General features: G+C 41.2%; 1 protein-coding gene across 1 annotated transcript; it reads right to left on the bottom strand.

The window, feature by feature from the left end:
- Positions 1-393: 393 nt before the first annotated feature.
- Positions 394-11,012, bottom strand: LOC120065046 (ADP-ribosylation factor-like protein 8B-A). The gene is made up of 7 exons (XM_039015710.1): positions 10,812-11,012; positions 6,110-6,190; positions 5,918-5,991; positions 5,584-5,677; positions 5,399-5,466; positions 1,764-1,834; positions 394-1,527 (listed from the first exon to the last, which is right to left on the bottom strand). Exons 1-7 carry the CDS (start codon positions 10,932-10,934, stop codon positions 1,478-1,480), a joined length of 561 nt encoding a protein of 186 aa, XP_038871638.1. The 5' UTR covers positions 10,935-11,012; the 3' UTR covers positions 394-1,477.
- Between the last annotated feature and the right edge of the window lie 4,579 nt (positions 11,013-15,591).

Raw genomic sequence — 15,591 nt, forward strand, 5'->3', positions numbered from 1 at the left:
ACAAACCAGCCCCTCCCCGGTTCCCCGGTGTGATTGGAGCTCCAGTCATATCGTCATCAAGTGGGGGGCGGCGCGTCTCAGCAATTGGCTACCATGCATGTCAGTTTTGTTGTATGTCAAGCAATATAACTTTAGAGCCAATAGAAAATAGCCACAAGCATGAAAAAGTAGTGGGGGCAGAGACAGGCGGTGTCAGAAAATAACATTCGACCAGAAAATCACATCAGCATACTTTGCATTATTTACAGTCAGAACAAATTACATCAAATAGTTTTTTGTTTTTACTATCTGACATTTGTTTGTGCATCTGTTTGAGTTACAATCATAGCCTACCAGTCATCTGAGATTCTTGGTACAATTATTAGTCCAATGATGAGTGTAGACTAAATCAAATGTTTTCCTTCATTTTTATTACAAACTTACTCTAAGCACAGCTCACCCTTCTTATCCACCCAGATTTAACATATTTACAAAATAATAATTGACACCATTAATATCTATCATTTTCAAAGGTGTGCCACAGCAAATATTGCAATTTGAGTGCAAACACAACAGTACAATGTCTAAATTAAAAAGCATGCCTTTTTATTTCTGCAATATATCCCAGTGGTGTTCATGTTTTATTGCTAAGGTAAGCACACATTGCATGCTGCTTTACTTCAGGGATGAGAGGTATTGCACAAGGCACTTTGAATTCTGCCACTCTCTCTCTCTCATAGACCGCAGAGGACATCATCCCACTGAGGCAAATTCAAAACAAGGCTGATAACCACACAACCAACACACTATAGCTTTACCTTCAGTACATTCAAACTTTTCAAATATAATCATACGCTCATGTCAGTAAAAATCTTACCAGCTTGATATGTGTACACACCTGGCTGCTGAGCTATTTACTTATTTCATTGCTCTCGTTTCAAAAATATTTGGATTTGGCAATAGCCATAAAAGTTACAATCTGACAAACAGGAGGGGAACCTGGAAGTCCCAATGATGTATATAAACATGTCTATGTACTTTCTTCTAGCGTCATACAGGACTGTCTGGAGAACATGTATCATGATTAGAGGCCCCAGTGAGTGGCTGAACAACCCCAATAGCATACCCTGCACTAGTGTTATAGAGTTGGGCTATTGGGCTTACAGATCTGGGAAACATCTGTCGTGCCGCCTGAAGGACGCAGAAGGCAGACTGAATCGCTCTGTTCAGGACACTGAAGTAGCCCCTCTTGGAGGAGGTGTAACGCCGATTCTGTGACTCATGGGCCTTGGAATATGATATAGACCAGGGGGTACCATCTTTTAGTAGTGCAGTAGTACGAGGGGTTGTGGGGGATAACAACAACAGGGGGGGGGGGGGGGCACAAGCAGCACAGTGCAGTAACGGAGTTGGAGGGACAACTATACATCAGCGTGAGCAGGGTGTGGCATGAGGGTAATATGGCAGATGGAGCTGGGAGGGTGCAGTTCTGGTACATTCAGCTTCTCCGAGATTTTGAGTGTTGGATGAGCCACTGCAGTGTGATATCTGGAAGGCAGGAGAGGCATGGGTGGGTGGTGGTGGGGGTGGGGGGGGGGGGGGGGGGGGGGGGGGGGGGGGGGGGGGGGGGGGGCGTGAGAAACAGGAGAGACAGCAGGTGAATGGGTGAAACAACGGACACCTATATAGCCACTTTGGGTGCACAATGTTGTAGTGCTCTCTCCTTCAGCCTTCCACTGGGACACAAACAAAACCTGTCACCCTCCTGTCACCGTCTTACTCACCTATGTTGTCTTTCTCTTTGCAGGAAACAGAGTAGCAGCAAATCTCTCTGTCTTGAATAGCTGCCAAGTTCCTATAGAAAGGAAGAAGTAAAGAAAACTGATAACCTGCTACAAACTGTTAAACTGGCCAGCAGAGGGAGCTGGTTAATTTTGAAAACCTGTATCATTTCTAATACAGTACTAGTGACCGAGAAAATAGAATACAGTGTTTCTAAATGGAAAACGAGGGTAATGGTTCAGTACGAATGACGCTTCTATTAAAAAAAGGCATTTTTATTTATTTATAAATCATAACTGCTCCTCCCCTAAAATAAAACCATTAGCTCTTTGCTGATGTGAGATTAAAATAGACATTTTTAAAACCTCCAGCAAAGTAGCTCTTTATAAAAGCAAACTTCATGTTCAAGAATGGTAACTGTAATCTTCCAAGATAGTTAAGGTCATAAATATATACACTACTGTTCAAATGTTTGGGGTCACTTAGACATTTCTGTCCATTACAATAACATCAAATAGAAGGCCAGCATCCCGGAGTCGCCTCTTCACTGTTGACGTTGAGACTGGTGTTTTGCGGGTAGTATTTAATGAAGCTGCCAGTTGAGGACTTGTGAGGCGTCTGTTTCTCAAACTAGACACTCTAATGTACTCATCCTTTTGCGCAGTTGTGCACCGGGGCCTCCCACTCATCTTTCTATTCTGGTTAGAGCCCGCTGTTCTGTGAAGGGAGTAGTACACAGCGTTGTACGAGATCTTCAGTTTCTTGGCAATTTCTCACATGGAATAGCCTTCATTTCTCAGAACAAGAATAGACTGACGAGTTTCAGAAAAAAGGTCTTTGTTTCTGGGCATTTTGAGCCTGTAATCGAACCCACAAATGTTGATACTCCAGATACTCAACTAGTCTAAAAGGCCCGTTTTATTGCTTCTTTAAATCAGGACAACATTTTTCAGCTGTACTAACATAATTGCAAAAGGGTTTTCTAATGATCAATTAGCCTTTTAAAATGATAAACTTGGATTAGCTAACACAACGTGCCATTAACACAGGAGTGATGTTTGCTGATTATCGGCCTCTGTACTCTATTCCATTTCCAGCTACAATAGTCATTTACAACATTAACAATGTCGACACTGTATGTCTGATCAATTTGATGTTATTTAAAATGGACAAAAAAATTGCTTTTCTTTCAAAAACAAGGACATTTCTAAGTGACCTCAAACTTTTGAACGGTAGGGTAAGTCATTGTGTGTGATATGAACGTCTTTCTCCTGCTACCATATTAGGGTACCCGTCTTAAAGTGAATAAGCACATCCACGGTCACATCATGGAAGAAAAATGAACAGCTCTTTTGTTTAAAAGTTAGGAGGCACAATGTATGCCTAAATCTAGTTACTGCCATAATCTCTTGTGGAAAGAAACATTTTCCAGCCGTTTGAACCATTTACTTTATCATTCATATTTGTTTTATTTCATCCTTTACCTTTGCTGTATTATACCTTTTTGACTTCATCAATATCACTTGGAATTGGTTTACTGAACTGCACTGTTGGTTAAGGGCTTGAAAGTAAGCATTTCTCGGTAAAGTCTACACTTGTATTCGGCGCATGTGACAAATAAAGTTCGATTTGAACACCCAGAAACTACTGCTTTGTTTTACCATTCATCAACTGGAATCTGTGTGACAAACCTGGACATTCTTTTTGTGTGAATAATGAATTACATTTTAATTGCAACAAGAACAAAACTCTCAACTCTCAATTGGGAAAAAGTGTTTGAACTAGTCCTTGTAAAAGCATCTAAAGTGGCCTTTTGAAATGTTAGAACCTAGCCACTACAGGCCCTCACTCACAATGGCAAGGCAAAATGAAAGGGACTCTTCTGTCATTCTGTTAGAATTAGAGTTGTTAAACTACCTCAGCTCAGATGCATCACAGATTACTGCTGTGGGTTTACTGGTAGGGAACGCCTCATACCAGTGCTGTAGTCGAGTCCCAAGTCCCCTGTACTCAAGTCCGAGTCGAGTCACTATGGCTGAAGTACGAGTCACCAATATATAATAGGTCTTATTATGCAATTGTTTCTAGTCGCCACAGAATGTTAGTATATCGCCACTCCCTCATGAAAACCCTCAACTAATTTACTATTGATGACTACCTCAGTTCTACACTCAATACCTGTGTTTCAATACTTATTTATTCCATAAAGGAATGATAAGTCAGGCTTTCAGCTACTTTTTTTGTAATTGCCCACTGATTTTTTTGTTGATTTTTTTATTGCAGTGAAAACTAAAAGGGAGACTTGATCGAACCTGGCTATGGAATGCAGGGAGAAAAGCAGAAGGGTAGAGCAAGACAAGAAATTCAAAGACAGCCTACTTTTCTATATTCAAGGGGAGAGAGAGAAAAATAGCTAGACTGTTGTTTTACTATTAAAACCTCAGGATTTAAGGTCTCCTTTTTAGGGGACCTGCATGGTTCTGGTACCAGTTCCGATCAACATTTTAGCTTATAAATCGATCTGTGGATACTGTAGATCCAAATTGTTGCCACTGACACAGTAGTATTTCTTCTGAACCTGTGTGACCTACGACGTGAAATCTGAAACCACTTGAAGCTGGGATGTCCCTCCTACCATTTAATTCGCTCTTCCGACTGTCCATCAACTCCTGGCTGAACCCTATATCACAGCCACGGACAAAGCACATTCCTGCAATTGTTACATTATAACGCCGCAGGATAGAGTCGTTTCATCATGGTAGCACATTCGGAGATCAATTTATAGCCCTTAATCTAAAATAATTCAGATTTTAAACAGAAAAATCGCTGTCACAGACGGACAGGATTAATATGAAATGAAAGGTGAGTTCAGGAAGCCAAGCTAGATCTCTGACGTTCTAAGCGATGCGGAGAGACGTTTTGATCAAGAGAAACCATTCGAAAATAAGAAACTGTTCTCGAACACTAAACACACAAATATGTACATATTGTACAGTTAGTCGTTTTATAATTAGATTATGCTATATTTAGAAAGCATAGGTCTTATTCATAGTTTTGTTGAATAAGAAATGCACCATCAAATATTTCATATTTTTATAATTTGTACTCTGTACTTGAGCTTGTGTCCTCAAAAGTGAAATTGGAGTATGCAGCATTACTAGTTATTGTTTATGGCCCTCTCGATAAATTATGAATTTTGGGGATGACGTAGATGACATTTAGATATATTTAACTGGTTAAACGCCATACGATTGTTTTCAATTTCGTAAAGCAGTAGGCTGGGGGTTAGGAGGAAGCAAAAGTTGTTTGCGCAATAATATGTAGCCTTTGATCGGAGGCGGAGAGGAGCATGCCTTCCCACAAACATTTCTTGCTTCCCCAGCAACTCACCAGCTGATGTAGGCTGTGTATGCCTGATTTGGCATATCCTTTCCACTGCTAGAGGACAGAACCCTTGATGCTATGCACAACCCAGTGCTGCTAATATTCTGTGTAACATACTAGCCCATCCAATCAAAGTGCAAATACCGAGAAGTCACAAGAAGGCCTGTGAGTCACCAATGGTAGAGTCCAAGTCATGAAAGAAATTGGGACTCGAGTATTACAACACTGCCTAATAACTTATCTTCATACTCACAGTTTTTCAATGAGCTGCTTCTCGTCTAGAGCACTGGGGAGATCTCTTTTGTTGCCAAGCACCAAAACCTAAAAAGCATAACAGTTTAGATCTTGTGTGGCAGAAATGTCTGCTGACTGATCATATAAAGAAACTCCCTCATTTACATGTGTTCGTAGCAGTTTCCAAAGTGTAGGCCTACTTACAGGAATTCCTTGCAACTGAGGCTTGTCTAACAAATTGTGTAGCTCATTTCTGGAAGCTTCCACCTTCTCATGGTCTGCTGCGTCCACCATATATCTAAAAAAAAAAAAAAAAAAAAGGTCACAAGTTTACAATTGCATCAAAAATCTAAAAGAGCAAGTGTTGTGCATATTGAAAAGTAATGGAAGTGTTCAAAACATGCCCATCACAATGTTCGAACACTGACTGGTCGCCACTGAACTAACCCTAACAGAACAATCAATCTTCAGCATTTCTGTCCTCTTCCTGCATTTCAAGTTGCACCCATGACAGGAATGGCCAAACTCAGATACTCACACAATTGCGTTAACTCCCCGACAGTAGCGCTCCCACATGCTCCTGAACCTCGGCTGCCCTCCTATATCCCAGATCTGGAAAACCAGAGGAACAAAAATTAGCCTAGGTATTTTCATTTCCTCATGCAGTCGGCATAGATTGTCACTGTGGAACATTACAGTAACCTACACACTGTAGTGACTGAAGACCTACCTTGATGGTAACGTTGCCTTTTGTGACCTTCCTCATGTTGAATCCGACTGTTGGGATCATGTCTTCACTAAATTGCCCAGACTGAAAAAGAAGAGAAGGCCGTTGATACATTTTTAGATGTACAAGCTGAGCTGACATAAACAGAAAATCTAGGTCAAATTGTATGTGATGTCATCTGGAATTGCCACTATACTTACTAAGAATGTCAGACAAACCTAGGCCTCACTGTAGGTTACTAGATTTTGCACATTTCCTGTTATTCCATTTGAGAAGAAAAAATAGATTATCACGTGCAAAAGGTTTATGGTAGTTTCACAAGTTCCATTAAGCCTAAAGGCATGTGAAGGTCACAAACTAAATCAGGGGAGGGGACTGAACTTGGGAAACTATGCTCTAGAATTACAAGGTCTGGAGCCTGCTGGTTCTATTCTACCTGATAATTAAATTGCACCCCAAATAAAGCTGTGGAAAATCCAAAGTTGGCTGAGGGCTCTAGAGGAAATATGTTTGGCATGCAGACCCAATCTTCTATAATTCTAAGATCACTGAAAATTGTGTCTTTTTAGCCAACCCTAAATCATTGGCTACACTTTTGACGATAGGACAGGAAAATAATTTCAGTCATTCTGATGTCTGCTCTCTTCCCCTTCTGTGTAACCCAAACAGTATCTCAGCAAGAAATAGGCCTATGCTTTGTCTAGGGCATATACAGTATGCAACAGCACATGACTTAGTCACTTGACTAGGAATAAGAGGAAGTGGGTGCAAAAGGTCTCATGACTGAAGCCTAGCTGGAACCACCACCCACACCCTACTCCTTTTTACTCAGTCAAACAGATTACAACCAACCACATGGGAACTTCCCTATCAATGGCAAGTATCTCATTCACTACAGCACTGACGGAAGAGTTAGGGTAAGTGTACCTACTAAGCCCACGTACCCATTAAACCCACTTCAATCTTTGGATTCAAAAGACAAAAATAAACATTTTCTGCTATTTAATGTTTTAACCAGTTCATTTAGTTGTATCCATAGCAGCTTTTAATTCTAAGCCAATCAGATGTTTTATTATTAAGTTATTAACAGTTGTGTAAGTTCCTACTATTGGCCAATTTCAAAGCTGCAAAAAATATTTGTATGGGGCGACTCAGAGACATTTTTCAGATATTTGTAGCATCTTCTCAGATAAGTGATCTGGCTTAATGCAAAATTACGAGATTCATGTGTTGACATATGCACATGACAGTACTTAATATCCATCTAGTATGCCATTTCTTGCCAACTGAAAATGTGTTTTTCATGCTAACAGTACCACATGTCAGAGTCAATACAGTGGCCGCAGAACTGGTGAACCACAAAAATATAATAGATCTCAAGCATTCACAGCTAACATTTAATGCAATTTGTCCTATTTTACTGTTAAATGAACCTTACTTTGTTATAAATAGATGCTTTTTTTGATACATTTTACATCTCTCTCAGGTGGGCTTAAAAAGAAAAAGTAGCACCCTCTATACAGAATGTAAATAAATGAATATTGTTCAATATTATCAACACTAACTTAGCATAATATTGTAGTATATAGTGTATATTTACACCCCAGACCATTCGTTTCCAAATATTGAGGAAACTTTTCAAAAAATATATTTTTAACATAATTCATTGCAATCATCCAATTAAGCCCAGTATGCATTGAAACATGGGGATTGTGTGTTGATATCCCTGATATTCAATAAACCTGAGCATTTCTTCAGATTTACGTTGATTAAAATACTCAAACTACCATTATGCATATCATGCATCTATCCATGGTGCCTTTACAAAAATTGAAAGCCTCTGTACTCTCTCCAAGATGTATGGAGTGGACAGGTAGTCATTGATGCAGAGAGATAAGAATAAGATCAAGGTTGAAGGATATCATGGATAGAAGACCTACAAGTAGTGGTAAAAACAAAAAAACAAATGAGGGACTAGAAAATGACTACTCATGCATTTAGGGACAGCAGGGTAGCCTAGTGGTTAGAGTGTTGGACTAGCAACCGAAAGGTTGCAAGTTTGAATCCCCGAGCTGACGAGGTACAAATCTGTCGTTCTGCCCCTGAACAGGCAGTTAACCCACTGTTCCTAGGCCTTCATTGAAAATAAGAATTTGTTCATAACTGACTTGGTAAAGGTAAAAAAATATATATATATATATATTGTTGTCCCTCATTCGTCTAGGTGTTTCAAATTTTTGGTCCAACAGTAGAGAGGGAGATTTTAAAAACGTCTTCAGACAGGCTTTAGGAAGACAAGTTGAACTACACTGAACAAAAATAAACGCAACATGTAAAAGGTGTTGGTCACATGTTTCATGAGCTGAAATAAGATCCCAGACATTTTCCACATGCACAAAAGCTTCACATTTTGAGCACAAAATTTGTTTACATCCCTATTAGTGAGAATTTCTCCTTTGCCAAGATAATCCATCCACCTGACAGGTGTGGCACATCAAGAAGCTAATTAAACAACATGATCATTACACAGGTGCACCTTATGCTGGGGACAATAAAAGGCAACTCTAAAAGGTGTAGTTGTGTCACAGGACAATGCCACAGATGTCGCAAGTTGAGGGAGCGTGCATTTGGCATGCTGACTGCAGGAATGTCCACCAGAGCTGTTGCCAGAGAATGTAATGCTAATTTCTCTACCATAAGCCACCTCCGTCATTTTAGAGTATTTGGCCAACCGGCCTCACAACCGCAGGCTAAATGTAACCACGCCAGCCCAGGATCTCCACTTCAGGCTTCATCACCTGGGGATCGTCTGAGACCAGCCATCCGGACAGCTGATGAAACGGAGGAGTATTTCTGTCTCTAATAAAGCCCTTGTGGGGAAAAACTCATTCTGACCGGCTGGGCCTTATTCCCCAGTGGGTGGGCCTATGCCCTCCTAGGCCCACCCATGGCTGCACCCCTGCCCAGTCATGTGAAATCAATAGATTAGGGCCTAATGAAATTTCCTTATATTTCCTTATATTAACTATTTATTATTTAAGAAGTGGGCTTATTTGGAACACCAATGGGCTTAAAGGATACATTCTGTACCCATTAAGTCCAGTCCTAACTTTCACATATTTTATCAATCATTTTTATCGCACCGGGAAAAAAAATTAAGTCATATTAATCTTTCATTGCATCTCCACTTTTTTCAATGAAAATTAGGGTTGTATACAGTTGAAGTCGGAAGTTTACACACACTTAGGTTGGAGTCATTAAAACTAGTTTTTCAATCACTCCACAAATTTCTTGTTAACAAACTATAATATTGGCAAGTTGGTTAAGACATCTACATTGTGCATGACAGGTAATTTTTCCCAAAATTGTTTAGACAGATTATTTCACTTATCAGTCACTGTATCACAATTCCAGTTGGTCAGAAGTTTGACTGTGCCGTTAAACAGCTTAGAAAATTCCAGAAAATGATGTCATGGCTTTAGAAGCTTCTGATAGGCTAATTGACATCATTTGAGTCAAATGGAGGTGTACCTGTGGATGTATTTCAAGGCCTACCTTCAACCTCATGTCTCTTTGCTTGACATCATGGGAAAATCAAAAGAAATGTATACCACCTCCACCTTGTTAATTTGTGGATTTTTTTTCCTTCTTAGCCTTGTTAATTGAAATGCATTCCAGGTGACTACCTCATGAAGCTGGTTGAGAGAATGCCAAGAGTGGGCAAAGCCGTCATCAAGGCAAAGGGTGGCTACTTTGAGGCCGTGTGACAGCCTCAGGGGCCGTGTGACAGCCTCAGGGGCCGTGTGACAGCCTCAGGGGCCGTGTGACAGCCTCAGGGGCCGTGTGACAGCCTCAGGGGCCGTGTGACAGCCTCAGGGGCCGTGTGACAGCCTCAGGGGCCGTGTGACATCAAACCAATATAGACAGAGCCGTGTGGTCCGCACAATGTTCAATGTAGCCGAGTTTCTCAACTCCACGATGTACATCAATGGGAAATCCACCTCTGTTCAATGATGCCACCACTATAAACATCATCATCTGAAATCTACTGTAGTTCATAACAACCGAACTTTCAAAACAACTGGGAACTAGTAAAAAAAATCATTTTGAACTGTCATCCAACTCGGAATTCCAATTTGGGAACTCGGGCCACTTTCTAGAGCTCCGACTTTCTGACCGGAACATTACCGACGTCATGATTTGACCACCTATTTTCCGAGTTCCCAGTTGTTTTTGAACGCGGCATAACACTTGACAGTCTGATGACCAACAATTGGGCCTACTCTCTGGGAAGATAAGTGCTAGACAGCTAACTAGCTAGCCAAGTTGTAAACATGAAAGTTGACAGCTAACATGGCTAGCTAGTTAATCCAGATGTTTTAGAAAGAAACCTAGTCTAGGGAGAAAAATATGATCTGTACTGTAGCCAAATTCCAATAAAGTGGTTAGCTAGCTAACGTAGTCCTCTGCTTCTAATCGCCATCAAACCACACAAATATCAACATACATATAACGTTAGCTAACTAGCTAGTTACCGGCTATAGCTAGCTAACCTTACAAACTAGTACAGTACGTTTAAGGTATGCTAATTAGCTATGCTTAATTGTACGTTAACGGTGGCTAGCTGGCTAACTTTACGATACTAGCTAAGTCGATATTGCATATCGCTAGCTAGTGCTAGCACAGCAGCACAATAAAAACTTACAGCTATCACATTAACAAATGTCGTTTTCCCCGAGTATTGAAGTCCAACCAGGGTTAACTCCATCTCCTCTTTCCAAAAGAGGGACTTAAACCAGTCCAAAAGCCGGTTTATAAGTGTCAGCATCTTGAATTTGATATTCCCACTCAACTTCGGCAGAAAGCTGGCAGTGGGAGGATTCGATTATGCTGAGCCGTGGGGCACCGGGCGTAAGCGGGGAGGGAAGAGCGCCCTTCTCATTTTGTCAACAAGGCAGCATGGTGCGCTGTACAGAAACAAATAGCTCTTTTCCAGAAAGTAAATGTTAGACTGTTCTATTTTTCATTGATAAGGCAGATACAGCGTTTTTATCAAAAGCCATCACTTTTCGTGGGAAAACACAGAATTCTACTAATTACTTATTATATGGTATATTGGCGATCACACAAAGTAATGGAAACATGATTCTCCCAAAAAAAAAAATTAAATAAATAAATCAAACAACTTTTCTGTTAAAAAAACAAATAAATAAAACAGATTTGATCGCTACACATGCTCAAGGGGAACCTGAGAGGGCAGGTCTTCCGGTACTGGTGTTTCCAGTACCATCTCTTCACTAGCGCCACTTGTTTTCTCAATTCTATTAATCACCTCCACATAGGAGATTCAATTGACCACTCTAACTTTTGCCACCTCAATTTCCTTCACAGGGCACCCCAGGAACTCAGGATAATGATCCCCACCACAATTGCAACACCGTCGTCTTTCTACACACCTTTCATCAGATACTCTGTTCGTCTGCACACATTTGAAACATGGCCAAATCCTTTACAATTCTTACTCTGCTTTGGTTTTGGGAAGAAAGCTTTTACGGCGTATCTTACATAACCAAGCTTCACATGCAGGTATTTAACCTGAACATCCGTCGTCACCCCTGAGTTGACTCCTTTGACGGGTGCTCTACTCCGAAGTTCAAAACACAAAACTTTTGTTGTCCGGATTCTTTTGAGGTGTTGGGGCCAACAATGGGAATGAATTGACCACTGAGAGGCTTTGAAGCCACCGGTCGGCCATATTTGCAATGCCTACTAGGAGCAGTCCTCCGTAGGAATGAATGGAATTCGACAGTATTCAATTAAATGTTTCAAAGACAAAAACAAATACATGTATTTAAGTATTTTGTTATAATTGGGACAGTAGCATTAGTAATTAATATTTCATTTTTTTATGTGTATGTTTAGCTCACATAATATAATTTAAAAGTATGCATTAAGGTGTCTAATAGAATACATGTGGCAAAAACGAATGAGGACATTAATAAATGCATTTCTACAGCTTTCAAAATATATTTTTTACACTGGTGAAGGAGTGCCAAGATGGAGGCACAGTTGCTTCAACACAGCACACCCTATAAGTCATCTAGTGGAAAGATAAATCATTGGTTGTGGTGTGCACCACTGGTTTGCGCAAGTGTGCACTGTCATATGACTTGCAAATGCTAACGACCAATTAGCTTTGTATTCATGTGTTGCATATTGCTGCATTTCGCAGGTCAGAGTGCGGATTAGACAATTTGGTCACTCAAAAAAATGTATGAAAAAGGGTAATGAGAAAATCTTTAATTACACCAACATCTAAACCTTCGCCTATAAACTATCCCAAAAAACCCACCACCCCATCCCACACTAAACGATCGTACACCAGGACTTCGGCCTGGGAGGATGGAACCCCTTCTCTCTAAACTTCCTGTAGATCTTCTGCACTAAAATCTCTCACACCCAATATTTAACTCCTGCTGCAACGACCACATCTAATCACATTCTGTGATTTCCGCTCAATCAGTGCATTGCAGTTGATCACCATGGCTATAAATGCAAGAAATCCAACGTTACTAAACCTTGTCCTCTCTGTATCTCTCTCTTCAGCCCTACTCACTGGGGGGCTCCCAGTCGACTCACTCACCTTTGGGCTGTCCTCTACTCTCTTCACTGGCTCAGCATAGGAACATTTCTGCCCCACTCAAACTCTGGCATTCTCCGCCTGTCTCCGCCTCCGTCTGTCTGTGCGTACCCCCACAGTTGAGGTAGAGTGCTTTCTCTATTCAACCTGGTACACTCCCTCTGACTATGCCTTCCTGCACATTTCTCAAACTGTGGTAACTCCCCTCTACACACTGCTGCAACATGTCTGAATCCTTGGCACCTAAAAAACTGTAGCGGGTTTGGAACATAGGCCATCACTGAATAGCAAATATAACCTAACCTGACCTTATCAGGTAGAAACTCTGTGTCGAAGCTATACAAGACAGACAGGGTATTCTCAGTCTTGCCATTGCCATAGGGTCTACGTCTCAACAAACGGCCGGAGTCACAAACACTAGGAATATTATTTTTAATTTGATCCACATAAAGCTACACCACTGATCACCCCTTTGCTCTCCCTGCTCCGGAGAGCAAAGCACAACACAGGTTGTGTAACGCTCGTCGTTATGTGGAAGAGAGGAGGACCAAGGCGCAGCGTGGTAAATGTTCATGATGTCGAATTTTAATGATATCCAACAAACAGAAACACTGACAAAATACAAAACAACAAAACGACGTGAACAGACCTGAACTTGATAACATATAAAACATGAACGCACGAACAGGAACAAACGAACGAAAACAGTACCGTATGGCGAACAAACACAGACACGGCAACAATCACCCACAAACAAACAGTGAAAACAGTCAACCTTAATATGGTTCCCAATCAGAGACAATGACAAACACCTGCCCCTGATTGAGAACCATATTAGGCCAAACAATGAACCCAACATAGAAACACATAACATAGAATGCCCACCCAGCTCACGTCCTGACCAACTAAACAATACTGAACAGGAAATAAGGAAATAAGGTCAGGAACGTGACAGGTTGTGCCCCGAGACCCATGATTCGAAGCGCCCACTTCCTCTGGGCAGCGGATACACAAAAGATCTAAACAATTTCACTTCTCGAAACTTTCCCAGATGTAACCATTGCCAGTTTGTCCATTACCCAGTTTGACATGGGTCGCCCAAAAAACAGGAAACTTACTCCTACCGGTCAAAAATCATTTCTGGTAGGATTCTCAGGGCAAGCGTTCGAAGTCTCTACCACACCTGCTGTCGCCGCAGGCCGAGGTGACTTTTATTAATATGTTTGCCTCTATTTACCCCCCCCCCCCCCCAAAAAAAATGAAATGCTAATTAGCTGCTGAACAGAACTGCGAATTGCTGTCTCAAGCTTCACTTCACTCACCAGGGCCATGATGATCTGTACGAGAACCAAGGCAGAAGGTAAGAATCTCTGGATGAACTATGATAGCTAAATTTAGTAATGAAAAATTGGCTGAATTTGTTTAAATTGACAATTCTGTGAACTGTCTTGGGCAAGTTTTAAATGTACACAATACCTGTTGTCTATCTAGATAGCTCAAGGTTAACTAGTTAGCAACATTAGCCTGACTAGGTAGCTACATTAGCAGTCTATTTGTCCAGCCATTGTCTAGCATGAGAAAATCATAAAAATTAGTTTAGCTTTCTTTGGCTTTTATAAACCAACAGTCTAGCCTGCTAGTTAACTAGCTAGCTAACTTAGATGGTGAAGCTATGCATTCTTGATAATGTTTGTTTGTGTCTGTGGGTGAGGGGTGACTTGTAGCTACCCTAGATAGCTGTATCATTTTGGTCTGGCTTTTTGAGAAGTGTCAAAGATGGACTGATTAGCATCCTCTCTTGAGTCAACAGTTTGCTTACTTTACTGCAGGACAGCAGATAATTAGTATAGCTAGTAGGCAAGGTTATGTAACCTTATTTAGTCCTACCTGCTATGGTGGGTTTGAAATTAAATGGTATTCACATGTTTGTTTTTGTGGTAGAATTACTGTTATGTTATTGACGCCAAACCTTGCAAACCTTATTTGCACCTCCTCTATTCCAGACCAATGGGTGTGCCTGCGTCTTATTACCTCTCAACTAGATAAGCTGTTTCGACCTGGAACACTATCTCCTGCTTTGGTCTGTTTCAGTCATTGCAGGAAGTCAAATAAACATGACTCGTGTCAAGAAACTAGGCATATGTTGTTGTTTTTTAATCAAAATGCGTTTTTTTGTCAGAAATACCTTCTTGAACATGTGAACTTTCATGTGCCTTAATAACAAACTTGTATGCTATCTGTAAATATGGACAAAACTGTTAAATTACGAGCCTAGTTAGTTTACCCACAGAAAAAGTCAGCAACCTTCCCGCTAGCCATGATTGGCTGAGATTATGAGTGGGCTGGACATGCCGATAGATGAGTTCGGATTGATGGTGCTGGGGTCGTGCTTGGCCACGTAGTCGTGGGTGAACATAGAGTACAGGAGGGGACTAAGCACGCACCCCTGAGGGGCCCCCGTGTTGAGGATCAGCGTGGCAGATGTATTGTTGCCTATCCTTACCACCTGGGGACAGCCCGTCAGGAAGTCCACAATCCACTTGCAGAGGGAGGAGTTAAGTCCCAGGGTCCTTAGCTTAGTGATGAGCTTTGAGGGTACTATGGTGTTGAACGCTGAGCTGTAGTCAATGAACACATAGGTGTTCCTTTTGTCCAGGTGGGAAAGGGCAGTGTGGAGTGCAATACAGGTTGCGTCATCTGTGGATCTGTTAGGGCGGTATGCAAATTGAAGTGGGTCTATGGTTTCTGGGATGATAGTGTTGATGTCAGCCATGACTAGCCTTTCATAGCACTTCATTGCTACAGAAGGGTTTTGTCCCAGCCCAGCTCTAACACCTGACTTAAA

This window comes from Salvelinus namaycush, chromosome 20, assembly GCF_016432855.1.
Source record: "Salvelinus namaycush isolate Seneca chromosome 20, SaNama_1.0, whole genome shotgun sequence".
Lineage (NCBI taxonomy): Eukaryota > Metazoa > Chordata > Actinopteri > Salmoniformes > Salmonidae > Salvelinus > Salvelinus namaycush.

Bases quoted from the DNA above. Each gene is read 5' to 3' on its own strand.
- LOC120065046 (XM_039015710.1), bottom strand. From the start codon at position 10,934: ATGCTGACACTTATAAACCGGCTTTTGGACTGGTTTAAGTCCCTCTTT. The intron at 6,191-10,811 runs GTAAGTTTTTAT...CTTCTTTTTCAG, and splicing joins CATTTGTTAATGTGATAGCT to TCTGGGCAATTTAGTGAAGA. The intron at 5,467-5,583 runs GTAAGTAGGCCT...TATGCTTTTTAG, and splicing joins CTCAGTTGCAAGGAATTCCT to GTTTTGGTGCTTGGCAACAA.